Source organism: Gracilinanus agilis, chromosome 5 (genome assembly GCF_016433145.1).
Source record: "Gracilinanus agilis isolate LMUSP501 chromosome 5, AgileGrace, whole genome shotgun sequence".
Classification (NCBI taxonomy): Eukaryota; Metazoa; Chordata; class Mammalia; order Didelphimorphia; family Didelphidae; genus Gracilinanus; species Gracilinanus agilis.
In genome coordinates, this window is record NC_058134.1 from 282,455,905 (window position 1) to 282,471,810 (window position 15,906).

General features: G+C 49.9%; 2 protein-coding genes across 3 annotated transcripts; one reads left to right on the forward strand and one right to left on the reverse strand.

The window, feature by feature from the left end:
- Positions 1 to 1,741: 1,741 nt before the first annotated feature.
- Positions 1,742 to 2,742, reverse strand: LOC123249121 (small ubiquitin-related modifier 2-like). 2 transcript variants are annotated; one of them, XM_044678108.1, is made up of 2 exons: positions 2,417 to 2,742; positions 1,742 to 2,359 (listed from the first exon to the last, which is right to left on the reverse strand). In XM_044678108.1, exons 1-2 carry the CDS (start codon positions 2,568 to 2,570, stop codon positions 2,283 to 2,285), a joined length of 231 nt encoding a protein of 76 aa, XP_044534043.1. In that variant the 5' UTR covers positions 2,571 to 2,742; the 3' UTR covers positions 1,742 to 2,282. The 2 variants fall into 2 exon arrangements, with proteins under 2 accessions (XP_044534043.1, XP_044534042.1); XM_044678107.1 differs by having other exon boundaries at positions 1,742 to 2,742.
- Positions 2,743 to 4,196: 1,454 nt separating this feature from the next.
- On the forward strand, positions 4,197 to 13,795 carry NEMP1 (nuclear envelope integral membrane protein 1). Its single transcript, XM_044678105.1, has 9 exons — positions 4,197 to 4,335; positions 4,758 to 4,882; positions 6,101 to 6,320; positions 7,585 to 7,657; positions 9,166 to 9,259; positions 9,618 to 9,732; positions 10,249 to 10,474; positions 10,754 to 10,927; positions 11,299 to 13,795. Exons 1-9 carry the CDS (start codon positions 4,197 to 4,199, stop codon positions 11,480 to 11,482), a joined length of 1,350 nt encoding a protein of 449 aa, XP_044534040.1. The 3' UTR covers positions 11,483 to 13,795.
- Positions 13,796 to 15,906: the final 2,111 nt, after the last annotated feature.

The following is a 15,906-nucleotide window of genomic DNA, read 5'->3' on the forward strand; positions in this document are numbered from 1 at the left end:
TCAAGGTCCTTCTCTTCCTGGTTTCCTGAGGGTCAGCCTCTCCCATTACCCCTGGTCATCTGTGCTTTCCTCTTCCCCAAACTGCCTGGGCTTACTCTCCTTTCATATGTTCTCTGCTTTGGGGGGCTGGCTCTCAGCAGCTCTGTTATGATGCCCTTTGTAACCCCCAGAGACTTGTTTGTTGTAGGTGCTAAGTCAGAGGTGGGTAGAATGGATTGGTGCTGGTGCTGGTAAAAGATAGAAGCAAGAAGACTGGGGAAGGGATGGAATATGTGAAAGCAAGAAAGGAAAGGGGGAACGTTAAATATGCCTCTGCGGTTAGAACCAGAGGTGGCAAAGAAAATGGTGATGCCATTGAAAGTGTTAGGCGAATCAGAGAGGGCAACAGTATTGATGGAGAAGACTCTTCTGCTTGTGGGGCTCTTTGGTGTTCATCATCTCATTTGGTGTTCCAAACCACCATAAGAGGGAAGGCCCACAAGGATTATGATACCCATTTTACAGATGAGGCAACAGGTTAGATCTCATCCCAGAACTAGTAAGTGGAAGAGGCAGAGGTTGAAAAAAAAAACAACCCTCCTACAAATACACTACTTTTCCCCCAGATCATGGTGCCTCAAATTGCAGTAAAGTGCATGTCCTGTGTGGTACCTTGTAGAACCTTAGCATTTGTTGGCTCAAAGGAGAATGACAGCCAACTGAGCTGGTGATACATAGTTGGGGGAAATGAACATGATTATATCAGACCTTTGGGGGTCACTGAGAGTTTTGCACACCAGTTCAGTAGCTGGCCTAGGAGCCAGATTCCAGTCTGTGGTGCAAGGGAAGTTGGACCTGAGTGTCTTGATTGCTTTCTGGCACACAGGCCAGCTGTTTGGAGAAGGACAAAACAGTTCCTTGGGTGGAGGAAAGAGGGGAAAGCTTTTGTTTGTCATTTGTTTTCAGGGCACTCTGTGCCAATTCTGGGCATCGTGCCAGCTTTTCTCTGTAAACACTAAAGAGTGAACTGTGGACCAGCCTGAGTTAGCAGAGTTTCCGGCCATAGCCTGTGTGGTGAGCATTTCCAAATATTGGCTCCCTTAGGCTTCCTTGGCACCTTTGCTCTCCTGACCTGCAGAAGCAGGCAAATGCTGATTTCTGGAGGATGCTGTGTTGGGGAGGGGTCTTCCTAACTCCTTCCCAACCCCCCAATTGGGGCTGGTGAGAGCCTTTGGCAAATGGAGACTAGATTTTATATAGAGAGCCAGCTCTCTATATTTTTGGGGGTCCTGAGTGGTGTTTAATGGCGTCGGATTGAAAAGACAGGAAACAGAAACTGAGAACAGCCAGACTAATTGTTTAGCTCATAGCTGCTCCAACTTCATGGAGTTCTTGAGTTTATTTTATACTGGTTTCAAACAAAGAATACAAAGAAAGAGTCATAGCTATGAAGGGGTTACAAGTCATACACAACCCATTAAAGTCTAAAAAGTAGAGATATAGGTACAAGGACAAGGACCAAATTCCAACCACCAATTAGTAGGGGGTTAATTCTGGGAGCAGAAACATATTTCATGGAGATTTTTACTAATTGCGTTCTGCCTTGATTTACAGGATTGCACCTGGTCAGATAAGGTCTTGTTTGGCCTTGTCTGTGTCCAGTCTTGACTATCTAAGTAATATATATATTTTTTTTATTTTAAACAAGAAGTTTATTTAAACAACAAGATGTTTGACTTGAAGGGGAAACTATCTAGGATCATTTTCTTTATAGTAATTTATCCCTACTGAGAGACAGAGATTGCCCTACATGTAACAGCTACGTACAAAAAAGTTATAAAATCGTCCTTGGTTTTACAATGATAAAAGAAAAACATTAAAATTATCCAATCAAACAAGGTATGCAAGGATTTTTTTTGTGGGTTTTTTTTTTGTTGTTGTTAAACAGTGAGAGCAAAATAACTTACTGGAATATAAAGATAAAAGTTGAATGAGCATGCCACTAATGGAGAATAGGGATATTTTCACAGAACCAGTTTGTTTTTCCCCCTCCCCATCTCCATTTGATGTTGATCAAAACATACCATCAGCCATTTAGTTAAAAAAAAAAAATACGCATTATGCCTGTGCACATACACCAGTTACTTTATGTACAATAAAGGAATGGGGGAAGGGAATCAAAGAAGAGAGAAAACTATACTGCAGTAGTCAGGATGTGAAGGAACCAAATCTTGGTTTTCTAATTGTGAATGTATTGTTTTCCTTGGGAGCACAGTTCTGGAGTAGAGTTGCAGGTTCTCTTTTTAGTAAATGCCTCCTGTCTGCTGCTGGAATACATCAATTGTATCTTCATCCTCCATTTCCAACTGTGCAGGTGTATCTGTTTCATTGATTGGCTGCCCATCAAATCGGAATCTGATCTGCCTCATTGACAAACCCTGTCGTTCACAATAGGCTTTCATTAGTTTACTAAGTGGTGTGTGCCTCTTAATCTTAAACTGCACCACCGGACTATCTTGCCCTGCCACCTTCAAATTAATGTGGTCGTTGTTTTCAGTCTTGACTCCTTCCTTCGGCTTTTCGTCGGCCATGGCGAGTCCGGGGGTCTCCTCAGCCGCCGCTTCACAAAAGAGGCACCAGGATGGTCCGCTCCAAGGGAATGGGGGTAGAAGCAGTAGTGGCAGGAGCAGGAGCAAAAGAAGAATGAGAAGGAAGATGATGGTGATGATGATAGTGAGGACGAAGAAGAGAAGGAGAAGGACAAGGAGAAGGAGTAGGAGGTGAAGGAGGAGGAAGAGGAAGAGAAGGAGGAGGAGGCAGCGGTGGAGGGACTCTAAGTAATATATTTTTTAGAGTTCAGGCTTCTTAATTATCAAGGAGAGAAATTGTTAACTCAGTAGCTGCTGGTCTGCTAAGGACTCAAAGCTTTCCAATAAGAATATTGAGAAAAGGTGGGGATCTAAAAATGAGTCAAAAGAGGAGTCTCAGATTTTTTCCTTAGATGGCCCATTCGGTCTGCTACCTGAAATGTAGTGCAGAAAAATCATACACACAGTTTTACTTGCCGATGATTTTGTAATGGATCCAGATAAAACATCTATTACAAACTCTTTTTCTCTAAATGACTCCCAATAGCCTCTTGGAGGGGTCAAGTTGTTTTTGGATTAACCAACCTGCTGGTACCAGAGCTTTTCAGGGCTTAGGTGACCAGGACCAAATACAAAGACTGCCTCAGCCTGGATTGGTCACGTAGGGAATCCAGATAACAGGCCCTATCCTGACCCTATTTCTCCAATTGGCTCTCTACAATTTTAAAGGGATGGTTTAATTTTGCAGTTTCTCTTTCTTATGCCCACAGGCATACATTTTCCTCAGGGCGGCTATGCCATCTAAGGGCTTTTGAAAAAGCTAGTTTAGAGACAAATGGAGCTTCTCTTGACCTAATGCTTTTCAAAAGGCCTGATGCCATTGCCACATGTTATTTTTATCTTCACTCTTGAGAATATCAGTGGGTTTTAAAATGTGTAAAATTTTTTTAGACACTTACCTTCTATCAATACTAAGTATTGTTCCCAAAGCAGAAGAGCAGTAAGGACTAGGCACTGGGGTCCTTACTGCTCTTCTGCTTTGGGAACAATACTTAGTATTGATAGAAGGTAAGGCACTGGGGATTAAGTGACTTGCCCAGTGTCACACAACTAGTAGGTACCTTAAAGTTAGATTTGAATCTAGGACTTTCCATCTCTAGCTCAGACTCTCTATTCACTGAGCCACCTAGTTGTTCCTCGAGTGTGCAACTCTGACATTTCGTGGTGCAATAGGAGAGAAAGGGGGTGAATCCAAAAGGATTTTGGATGAGCTTTAGTTAATAGGTGTGCATGCCGCTCAAGGCTTTAATGAATTGACTGAAAAGGATTTAAAGTAAATTATTATAGCTATTGGTCTTGTGCCTGACATTACTCTTTATTTTTTAATGTTACCGAATAGTTCTCTTGGGCAATTAAGTTACTGTGTAGACCAGGGTACATTTGTAAGTGGTTTGCTGTTGGCCTGTGTAGCTTCAGGATTCACTTCCCAGAATCACTCGGCCCTGAGATGTGTACGTGGGCTGCTGTTCCCTCAGTAGATATAGCTACACGGGCTTTGCATCAGCAAACAGAATGGACAAGGTTTGGGGAGAATTGCATCTTAATTCCTTTTCCCCGTGTTTATAATCCATGTCCCTACATCCTCAGAAAAACGCTTTTGCCCCCCCAGTGCTTGCCGAATGGCTCCTTTCAAAGGACCATTTCTTGAGGTTTCTGAACGAGGCGCTGCTGCTGGCTGGAGATGGGAAGGAAGGGAAGCCTGGGAGGAGTAAGTGGGGAGGTTGTTTCACACGGAGCGCAATGGCCATCTTTGAGTACCAAATCGACTGAGATTTCCCTAAGGAACCCGAGTTGTTAAATGAAGGAGAACAGAAGCAGATATAACAATTAGCTTCTCCTAAGCTCTTTGGGATGAAACAGAAAGGCTGAAAAACTGAACTGCATTAAAATCAATGGCTACTGCCTTCTTGTAAGTACAGAAATTTTGCTAGTTTCCACATTGTTTCTGAGTTAACGGTATTTGTCTGAAATTGTAATGTTTACAAAGCCAGACTTGTCAAAGCTTTCTGTCCTTTAATCTGTTTGCCATCCCTTATGAAATACAAGCTTCAAGAAAAAATTAAGGAATGATTTGAATGTTTATCTGTTGCTATGCCTAAACATTTTCTTTTCCTCTCTTTCTGCTTAAAGCCGGAATCGAAGTCCAAGTGGTAATGCTTCAGGAATCCCAGTTTTATTATGAGACTAGTAGCCAGCAGTTCTGTTATAAGAACACCCTTGTTCCAAGGTGGCATGAATTATGGACCCGAGTGATGGTAAGCTACCTGCAGACCTTTGGAGGTGTCATCGCCGTGCAGATAGTCAAGGCTCTGTATTTGTGTAGGCCTCTGGGAAAAGGAATTAATTTCTGATAACCTTTTCAGTATCACCCTACATCCCACTACTAATTAGTTCTTATTGACTACCCCACTTGACTCCTCACTCCTGGGGGCTGGGAGTTGTTATAGTTACTTATTGTGGGGGGAATCCAAAAGAAATGTGAAGAGGTGGTCCTCGCTCTTGGGGCACATAGAAGCATCCATACTCCTTAATGTTTCCTTGTGTCATATTTCCTCTGTCTCAAGGAGGCCTTGCCATGGCAGGATAAAGAGATCTGTGAAATGGGGAAGGGGTGGGCAGGCGCCTGCACCCTCCTACCCACCCCTTCCCCATTTCACAGATCTCTTTATTTTGTTGAGCTGGAGATTCTTTGTGTGTCCACACTGTTATAATCACCTTTGATTTGCTGCTCCTTATTCTGTTTTGATTTCACACAAGTGTAATTTTCATAAACACACCGAGTCCAGGATGTCCCCTCAGAAGAGTTATTTTGGTCATTTATCCCATAACACTATCAAGTCAGCCGGCACCCAATGCATCTGGCTCTAATAGTGATTGAACAAAATGAGGCCTTTTGGAAACGGGTGCCTGTTCCTTCCACTTCAGCTCACTCTTACTGCTGCTGAGTGGAGCAGCTTATGATGGCATTAGTCATGGGGGGATGATTAAGGTGATTTGCTGGCTGGGCTTTTTTTAATCTAGTTTTCTTTATTTTATTGTTTGATGCCGAGTGTGTGTGACCAGCGTGTCCCCGGAATCAGTGATTTGTGGCAGACAGTGAGGAGAATCTCTCCCCACCCATTGGAAGCATTTTCTGGTTTCCAGGCCCTGGCTGAACCTGCCAATTTGCTTAATGCTCTTGCCCTGGGTTTTGTAAAATCTCTTGTAAATAGTCATATTGATGACTCCTTCAATTTGAAAGAGTCTTTTCTCTGTAACTAATGGTGGCTCCAGAGACACTGTAATAGCGAGTTAGTCTGTTCCACGTTATTACACATAAAAAACATTCTTTGTCCAGTTTCTTTTCATTTCTGTATCTTTGAACACTTCTGATTAGTCTTGTGGTGCTGGGAGTTTAATATTGTGTCTGCATTTGTAGACACTGGGAATTCACCTGCCCTTCTCTTTCTTGCCCCCAACCCCTCGGACTTCAGATCCGGGTGAACAGTTCCAGGGTAGTGAGAGTCACCCAAGTGGAAAATGAAGAAAAACTGAAGGAGCTCGAGCAGTTCAGCCTTTGGAACTTGTTCTCCTCCTTCCTGAAGGAGAAGCTGAACGACACCTACGTCAACGTGGACCTCTACAGCACCAAGGTCTGCCTCAAGGTGGAGGTCCTGGAAAAAGACACACAGTACAGCATCAGTCTGGCCCGAAGTAAGTGTTCCCTGGCACGTCCGGGGGCCGGGGCAGAGGCAGCTCGGACCTCGGCCTGGAGTCAAGGCTCCGCTGGTGATCAGCAGGCTCAGGACCCCCCCTCCAGTGCTGCTCGGCGAGTTAAGCTACGAGAATGCCTCGGCTCCTTGGCCGCTGCGCTTTGTGGCTGTTTATTAGATCAGAGAGGGCTCTGTAAAATGTTTAAAGTCGCTTTTTGTCGGAATCTTTTGTTTTTACGTCATTGGCGTTTCCCATCATGATCCTCCTCAGAGAGCTCCTTTCTAACAAATGAGAAAAGAAGGGAAGAAACAGTTTAGCTAAGTGAGCCAGCACACTGAAAAAGGCAAATGTTCTCTGCAGGACTTGACCCCTGGGCTTCCCCAGTTGGGCAGAGGAGCTGGGGTTGGGGGCTGCCTCCTCGGCCAGGCGGGGGAAGATCTGCGCCCTGGCTGTCAGGATCCACTTCTGATGTGCTCCCTGCTATTCAGGCCACATCAGAAAGATTGGCATGCTTCCTGCTCTCTGGGTTTTGCCATCCGAAGTAGGTATAGTGAAGTGTTTAAGCATCAAGAGGGAAAGAATAGATGCTTAGAAAGAAACAAAGGTAGGTTTTAAGACTCAAATCGTGGGGGCAGCTGGGTGGCTCGATGGATTGAGATCCAGGCCTAGAGAAGGGAGGTCCTGGGTTCAAATCTAGCCTCAGACACTTCCTAGCTGTGTGACCCTGGACAAGTCATTTGACCCCCATTGGCTACCCTGACCACTCTTCTGCCTTGGAGCCAATACATGGCATTGAGTCTAAGACAGAAGGTAAGGTTTAAAAAAAAAAATGGCACCGTGTGTGCCTGAGAGGTGCCCTCTGCAGGAGGGGATGCACTGCTGCCTCTGGCCCTGCCAACCCGTCCTGAAGAGCCCTGACTCTGACCTGCGGGGGGCCGCTCAGGCTTCTCCAGGGTGCTGCTCAGCACTCCCCTCAGTGAGGAGCAGCGTCGGGGCCTGGAGTCAGGAGTCTGGCCTTAGACAAGCTTGTCCCCTGTGGGGCGCCAGGCCTCGGCGCTCCTCAGGAGAACGGGGATAGCGACAGGCTTGCCCGAAGGGGCGTGGGGAGGGCCACCTGAAAGCATGCTTCCTGCCTCCGGGACTTAAGCTTCTGTTTACATGGGTTGTTTTGGATCTCCTTTATTGGCTCAACGTCACCTTGTTCTGTGTATTCCCTTAGACAGTCAGGCTTTCTTTTAAGTATATGTTTATTTTTTTCCCCCAGGATTTGACCCCAAACTCTTCCTAGTTTTCCTCCTTGGACTTTTGCTTTTCTTTTGTGGGGACTTATTAAGCAGGTAGGTTGCCCTTCAGCGAATGCAGCTCTGCTGGGCTCAAAACTAAATTGCTTTGCTATTTCCATAAAAACCATAAACACGTTCATTCCTAATCTATTTGGCTAGCCTCTGCCCGGGATGGGGAAATCATCCATTTTCTAGTGCGAGGTTTTTATTTGTCTTGTGTTCAGTGAGATTGCCAACAACGTAACTTCTTGATCGATTTGGCCGTTATGATATTCATCTACGGCGAAGGAGATGGATGATGGGAGAGCCCTCAGAAATCATCTTTTGTAAGAAAAATACATCTTTTGTATGTGATGATGTTCTGAGTGCTGGGGAGGCTGTTGGGTACACTCCCAGGAACTTAACTTCATAGTACTTTCTATAGTACTTTGTATCAGCAGAGAGACTTTGCAGCTAATTAATAAACTGATTAAAGATGAAAGTAATTAGTGATCATTTATACGGTAGGGATTCATGTTCATAAATAGGTTACTTCCACCAGTTTCTTAGTAGATGGTTTAATGAGGGTTTATCCAGTCCAACCTTCCCCTCCATGTGGGAATCCCTTCTATGATATCCCTGCCAGTCTTTCTTTGGAAGCTGGTGGTGACCGAGAACTTGAAGAGGGCTGTTGAGCAGAAAGAGTTCTGAAAGAGCCATTGGGAAGACCTAGTCCTGGCTCTGACCCTGGGCAAGGCCACTCACTGTGGGACCCTCTTCCCTCCTCTGAGAGTGGGTACTTTGCCTGCCCGTTCTTATGAGCAAGATTATTGCCAAATCCAGGTGAGGACAGGAGCACAAGCGATGAGACCCAGGCCCCACTGCTTTGGGCTAGGCCTCTGGCCTGAGAGGCCTGAGAGGCATGTTTGGGCCACCTGTTCGCCCCTTTCCCTCTTTGTTTTCATCCTCTTGTCATCGAATTTATGGCACCCATTCAGTTCAATTCCAGAAACATCTGTTAAGTGCCCCCCATATATATATACACTCTTCTGAGTAAGCCTGGGGACACAGAGGCAGAAATGAGCCAGGCCCCACTCTGGAGAAGGTTACGATCTGTAGGGATATAAACTGTCCATAGAGAAGTAAATCAAGATCCAGAGTGATTTTTAAGAGAGATAGAGGGAGAGACAGAGCGAAGGAGACAGAGAGAGACAGGCAGAGACAGAGAGAGTAAAAGAGACAGGCAGAGACAGACAGATAGAGACAGAGTGAAGGAGACAGAGAGACAGAGAGGGAGAGACCGACAAAGACAGAGAGAGAGAGAGAGAGACAGAGAGACAGAGTGGAGACAGAGACAGAGAGGGAAAGACAGACAGACAGAGACAGAGAGAGGGGGAGACAGACACAGACAGACAGAGGGAGAGAGATAGAGCAATTTCTCCTAAATGTTTTCATATTCTATAGGGGATGATGTGTACCAGTAACCACATTTAACAGCTACAGAGACTAATTGATCTAGGGAACTGACCCTTTATGCAGAAAATAAACTTGAATCGTGTCTTGAAATCATTCTCTGTCTGCAGAAGTCAGATTTTCTACTACTCCACTGGGATGAGCCTGGGGATTTTGGCCTCTCTGCTCATTGCAATTTTCCTGATGTCCAGGTTCATGCCCAAGGTAGGTAGCTCAAAGGCTCTGGGCTTCGGGTTTATTTCAAAAGCCATCTTAGAAAATGGGAATTGGGGGTTGAATAACCTTGTCCAGAAGGTATTTATATGTGATTGAACCAAATGGCTGTCAGATTTGTTTTCGTGTCTCATGGGGGCTCAGCAGGGGATGGTGGTGTCCCAGCTGTTGCTTGTGCAGCCGCGCTCTTGGTAAATTTTTCTGAAGCCCTTTTACATGCAGCTCTTTCTGAGAGCAGCAGGGCTCAGCGACCCTTTGCTGGGGCTGGGTCTCATCATTTCATTTTTACATGTCCCAGTTCTGGTCTAGCAGGCCTTGCGGTAACTTCTGGCTTTCCCTCCTACTCTAGAAAAGTCCCATCTACATCATCCTCGTTGGAGGCTGGTCCTTTTCCCTGTACCTCATACAGCTGGCTTTAAAGAACTTACAAACCATCTGCAGGTTTTACTGGCACTACCTTCTGAGTAAGTGTTCTGGCGTGCTCTTCTCTTGCACCTGTGTGGGTTCTGGGCTTTGTGTCTTAGCCCCAACGTCCGCTGGGTCTATTTGATTATCCGCCTGGCTTAAATTAAAGTGCCTCTAGGCACAGAGTTCGAGCTTGTTTCATTGGCATTATAGATGTATTTTTACACTTCTAATGGCTTTATGAATATAATCATTTTAAGTTTATTAAAGAGGAAAGTATCCGAAGAACCGGGTACTGGATTAATTTTTAAAGAAAAGAACAGACAAATAATCACCCTCAAATTTCTCGTGTTGGGGAAGAAATTGAGATTTTCATAGATTGGGTTTCCTGAAAGTAGGGGACGGTGGTCAGCTCACCCTTTGGGGGAGGATAAAGAGTGGCCGGTGGTCTCCCTCAGGAACGAGGAGGAGGTGGTTAGCACCTTCGCCGTGGTGGGTTCAGCCACCGTCCGCAGCATCCTCTCCGCGGCGGGTGTAGGCGTGGCGCCTCACCGTGTCCCTCGGCCCTTCCCCAGGTTACGTGCTCGTCGTGGGCTTCGTGAGCTTCGGCGTGTGCTACAAGTACGGCCCGCTGGAGAACGAGCGCAGCATCAACCTGCTCACGTGGGGCCTGCAGCTGACGGGGCTGCTGCTCATGTACTCGGGCGTCCAGATCCGGCAGATCGCCTGCGCGCTCATCCTCCTCGCCGTCTGCACCAAGAACCTCGAGTACCCCGTCCAGTGGCTCTACAGCACCTACAGGTGACTAGCGCAGCCCAGCCTTCCCTCTCGCCTTCCTCACTCACTCCTGAGGCTCTTCAGAAAGCACAGATTCCATTCGGCTTGGGTGGCCTCGCTCGTTCCGGGCCACTAGGTGGTGCAAGAGGCAGCGCCGTGGCGCTCCCCCCCCAGTGTGGCCGGGGAGGCTCTGCAAAGGGGAAGGACGAGCCCGACCCTCGGTGCCATGAAGGGAGGAGAGAGGAAGGCCGGAGGCCCGGACGGGCGCCATTAATCTCTCGGCTGTTATTTTGGCGAGCACAGAAAGGTGCGTAAGGTGGCGGAAAAGCCGACCCCCCCTCGCCTCCTGACGGAAGAAGAGTACCGGATCCAGGGGGAGGTGGAGACCCGCAAGGCCCTCGAGGAGCTCCGAGGCTACTGCACCAGCCCCGAGTTTTCTGCGTGGAAGGCCGTGTCTCGGATCCAGTCTCCCAAAAGGTACCGCAGCCGGTGCTGGGGCCTCAGTCAGGCGACCCGGAGTGCTAACACCACGTCCTTGTGATCTGTTGGATGGTGTGGGCGGCTCCCCCAGGCCCAGGCCCAGGCCTACCCCTAGGCTCAGGCTCAGCCCGAGGCCCAGGCCTACCCCGAGGCCCAGGCTCACCCCGAGGCTCAAGCTCAGCCCGAGGCCCAGGCTCAGCCCGAGGCCCAGGCTCAGCCCGAGGCCCAGGCTCAGCCCGAGGCCCAGGCTCACCCTGAGGCCCAGGCTCACCCCGAGGCGCTGCTCCCTAATCTCTTCTCAGAGCCCGGATGAGTGCCCGAGGCAGCGGGCCCCTTCCCCGTGCTCCCGACTCTTCCTTGTGTTACAGGTTTGCCGACTTCGTGGAAGGATCTTCTCACCTCACACCGAGCGAAGTTTCCGTCCACGAGCAGGAGTACGGCCTCGGGAGCAGTTTTGCGGAGGACGAAATCTTTGCGGACGTGTCCTTTGAGGAGGACGAGGAGGAGGACATGGTGTGCCGCTCGCTCGTGCAGAACCATTTAGTGTCTTAGGGGCCGCCTGGGTCTTCTCACACAGACTGAACCCTTCCAGAGCCCTCGCACCCGGCGCGTGTGTCCGAGGGTCTCCTGAGGCCAGCCCGAGAAGCCGCAGAGACGCCTCTTCGGAGAGCCCGATGGGCCTCTTTCTGAACGCTGCCGGGGTGTGAGGACACGGGAAGCTGGGCCGTGTGGGCCGACCGAAGCACATGGGCGCGCCGCGCTCCTCACGCGAATGCTTTCCTGGCCCGGCATCTGGTTGGGGCCCCTCGCGGCGCCCTCGTGGGTGGTTGGCCGGAGCCCCGCTGGTCAGCGCGAGTGCACAAATGTCTTAGAGAGGCCGGGCAGAGCTTCCCCTTCTCTGGGGCTTCCCGTGTCCCTGCTTTGGTTCCGATGGCTTCACGATGACGTTTTATTGGGCCTTTGGAGGAGAACTTGCATTGCTCCCTCTTGATCTTTGACTGAACTACTTTACAATTAAATACGTTCCTGCTTCCACGTGGCCAGAATCCTTGGATCACACTGTTGTCCTTGTCAGCCATTTTAGTCTCAAGAGTGAGAGGTTCTGCTCATAAGACTTTCGGGGCTCCTTGTGGAACGCGGCACGTCAGCGAATAGTGCCCCCATTTCACTCCCTCCACTTGTTCCCCGTTCCGGGAGTGGCTCCTGCTTTACCCTTGAAGTGCTCACAGCTCAGTCTGGTTGGTTTTTTCCCAGAAAAGCCACTTGGCTTCGTCTGGGCCGGTTGGAGTGGGATCATTGGTGTCATTTTGTTCTGAAAACTTGCATCCTTTTCCCCCACAAATTCCCCCTGTATGCACTCAGGGACCCCCCTGCCTTGGAGTGGCCAGAGAAACCAGGCAGTGTGTCTGTCCCCTCTTCCTCTTTCTGTCTAGTTCCCTCCTCTGCACCCCGTTAATCCAGGGGGCCAGTGGGAGAGGCATCCTAGGATATGGTCTTCTCAGAGCAGGATTTTTCTGCCGTGTGCCTCTGAGATGGGGACATGGGGATGAGGAAGTAGTTTTAGGGCTCCCAGGAAAAGCTTCCGGATCGTTATTCAGCTGCCTGGCGTTGAAGGGAGCAGCCCATTCAGCTTTGGGGTGTCCCCTCATTGCCCTCGAAGGAATGGAGGCGTTTCAGGGATCCTCGCTCGTGCCTGTGTGTGGCTCCAGCTGGTCACTGGCCAGTTGGGGGCTGCCCTTCCCCCCCCCCCCCAGCAATGGGTTCAGAGAAAAGCCTTCCATCCTGAGTCGGGGGGCCAAGCTGCCAAGTGCCTTTTTCTTGTCCGACTTGCCTTGATTTCCTTCAGGAGCCTCTTGAAAGTGCCCTTCGCTTAGAGAAGAGAATTGGTCAGAACAGCTTCCTGAGGTGGCAGCTTCCCAGAGCCCCCCCATCCCACTGGGAGCAGGAGAAAGCCCTGGAGACGCCCCCCCAAACGGCCTCTTGGCATGGACTCTGAAATCCTTCTGAGACTGCCCTCTGGGCGGGCAGCAGTGGGGAAACAAGCGGTGGAGGAGCGCTGTGGCCGGCGGCACCCCCAAACTCGGAAGAACCCCCAGGTGTCCTCAGTAATCCCAGGCTGGGCGGTCATCCCCGGGCAAGGGAAGGGGGCAACCCCCCAAACCCCCCAGAAGATGCGAGTGCTTGTTGGATAGGAAGGGGAGACGGGTGTGAGAGGGGCATTTCTGGGGGGCCCTTCCAGCCCTGCCTGAGGGCTGCTTCTCTGGGAGAGAGAGAGGAACGGGGTGCTCCCTTTTTCCTACAGACATGTTAGACAGCTCCTTTGGGGGCCCTGCGTGGGCCCCATAGATGTGTCCGCTCCTAAACAAAGCTCCCTTTTGGAGTTGGTGTTCGGTAGAGGAGACTGAGGAGACCCGTCGGCGCGCTGTGCCCGAGCCGGGCGAGGGACTCCCTCCAGAAAGGTGCTCCTGGCAGGGAAGTGGGGGGGGCACGACCGCGTCTGACCGCTGAAGCCCCAGACAGACCTCGAGCTCCTGTGTGTGGCCAGGCCCGGCTCAGGCTCCTCCTCGGGTTCCCCCAGCTGCTGCGGCCCGGGCTGAAGAGACAGCTGGGCGCCTGCCTCCGGCTTCCAGACGGCTTTCATCCAGGAGGATGGAGGGGACGGCTAGAGAGCGGCCCAACAGCGGAGCTGCGTGGGGAAGAGGCCTGGCCGCTGCCATCGCCGTGGGACCCCTTCCCCAACCTCATCAGGACCCCCGGCCGCCGCTTTAATCCCACCAAAAAAATGTCCAATCTCCAGCCAGATCCTTCCCTGTATCCTTAGCACCACCAATGACCCTTTGGATTGATCCCAGGCCCCCACCCCACCCCGACCCAAATCAGAGAGAGAGAGAGAGAGAGAGAGAGAGAGAAAGAGAGAGAGAGAGAGAGTGTGTGTGTGTGTGTGTGTGTGTGTGTGTGTGTGTGTGTGTGTGTGTGTGTGTGTGTGTGCAATCTGAACAGCCTGGATGTATGAAGGAACCAGAGACAACCTTCCAAAGGCTGAGGACCTCCCTGGGCCTATGCAGACCAGCCGGAGGGCAGAGGCCCAGGCAGAATGGGAGGAAGAGAGGGAATGTGGTGGCCTTTAGGGCTCCTTCAGGGCTCCCTTCTGGCTGGATGGCCCTCGGGCGGGCAGAGAACACCCCGGAAAGCCCACAGCAGGACTTGTGTCTGCACGTCCTGCCAGCGCTGAACCAAGGAATAAAGCTACCAAAGAGACGCTCCGGCAGGCTCTCGCCTCTGGCTTTGCAGGAAGCGGAGGGAACGCGCTGTGCGAGGAAGTCTTGGCTCTCCAGCATCAATATGGGGTCAGAGTCGGCTTGCTTTTAGTTAGGTTCCAGTTCCTAATGGGGAAGCATTTCACATTTTACAAGGGTTGCTCACTTCTGAGTGTTCAATCATTCAACAAACATTCAAGGGTCAGCTAGCTGGCCTGGAGTCAGGAGGACCTGGGTTCAAATTTGTCCTCAGATACTTTCTAGCTGGGTGGCCCTGGGCTAGTCACTTAACCTCCATTGCCTCGCCCTTGCTGCTCTTCTGTCTTGGAATCGAAACTCAGTATTGATCCTAAGACAGAAGGTAAGGGTTTAAAAAAAAAACAAAACATTTATTGAGCACTGACTGTGTACGGAGTATTGTGCTGGGTGCTGGAGTTGTTAGGAAGCTCTGCCATCGTTCTAGGAGTGAGCTAGCATCTATGCGACACTACACCCTGCCCCCCGCCCCATAGCAGACGGGGGTCCTTGGCCTCGCCTTCCTCTGCGACAAGTCTGAAGATGGGGACGCTGTGTTGCGTCCCTCCCAGGAAATGTTACTCGTGTTAAAACTCCATTTTGGGTCAAGCCAGTCCTTACCCAAGAGAGCCATTCAGTCTAAGCCCTGCTCGTCTTGGAGTAGAGCTGGGCCGCCATGTGCCTTGGGAATGGAGGGAGGGAAGGGGCAGGATTGGCCGGCAGGCTTTGCCTCGAGGCTCGCCTTTTTTAAAATAACAGTGTTTCTGTCCTCTGTTTGGAATATCTTTGTAGCCTCCCTTCAACCTTCTCCCCCTTTTAAAAACAAAAATGGTTTCAATCGCTTGATCTTGGTCATGTAGCTTGTAAAAAGTTTTAATAAAGTTTTACTCACTGCACGGTTCCCTCTTTTCTGGGTCTTTCACCCTCCCTGGGATTGACTTCCATCCTCTTTCTGGTTGGCCAGTCTCAGCTTTGATGACTCGTCCGTTTCCCTTTCTACAACTTGGCCCAGAATTTGGAGGTGGCACCCCGGCTGGACTGGATAGTCTCAGAAGGCCCGATCAGGAGGCAGAATAGCCGGGATCATCGGGTCACTGACGAAGGTGAGGAGAGTTGAACCCTGGCTGTCCCTCGGAGCCCTTCCAGCTTGGCCACTAGCCCTTTCTTTTTTGGCAGGGTGTTTCCACCCTGGGCCCCCTTTGTTCACAGAATGGAGGCTCGACATGGGTTTAAGCCAAGCAGGATCTGAGGAAAACTTTGGGAGAGGGCAGGCCAGGTCGCCACGAGCGCGAGGCGCCATCAAGTAAGAGACCCAATTTTTACCCAGACCTACTGTCTGAAGCAGCCGTCTGAGAACTCATTTCCACTATATTTATTGACTATTTTCTTAGCACCAGGATCCTTTTCACCGTATTCTCTTTCAAGTATTTGCATAGATTATGTCTCTCCATTCTTCCCAGCTTTTTAGACTCCATGGAAATAAATTGGCCATTTTTAAAGAGAGTGGGAGGACAAGAAAAAAAAAGGTATTCAGTCTCTATGCAAGTTTATGTAAATTACTAAACAGTGATGGGACTGGCACCGCCACCCCCTCTGCTTCCTCAAGCAAAATCTGGGGGGCTGGAGAAGCGGCTTAGCATCTTTTCCAAGGTTTCCCCAAATAACTTCCCTCCCCAAATGGCTTTGGCCAGGGACAGGGGAAAC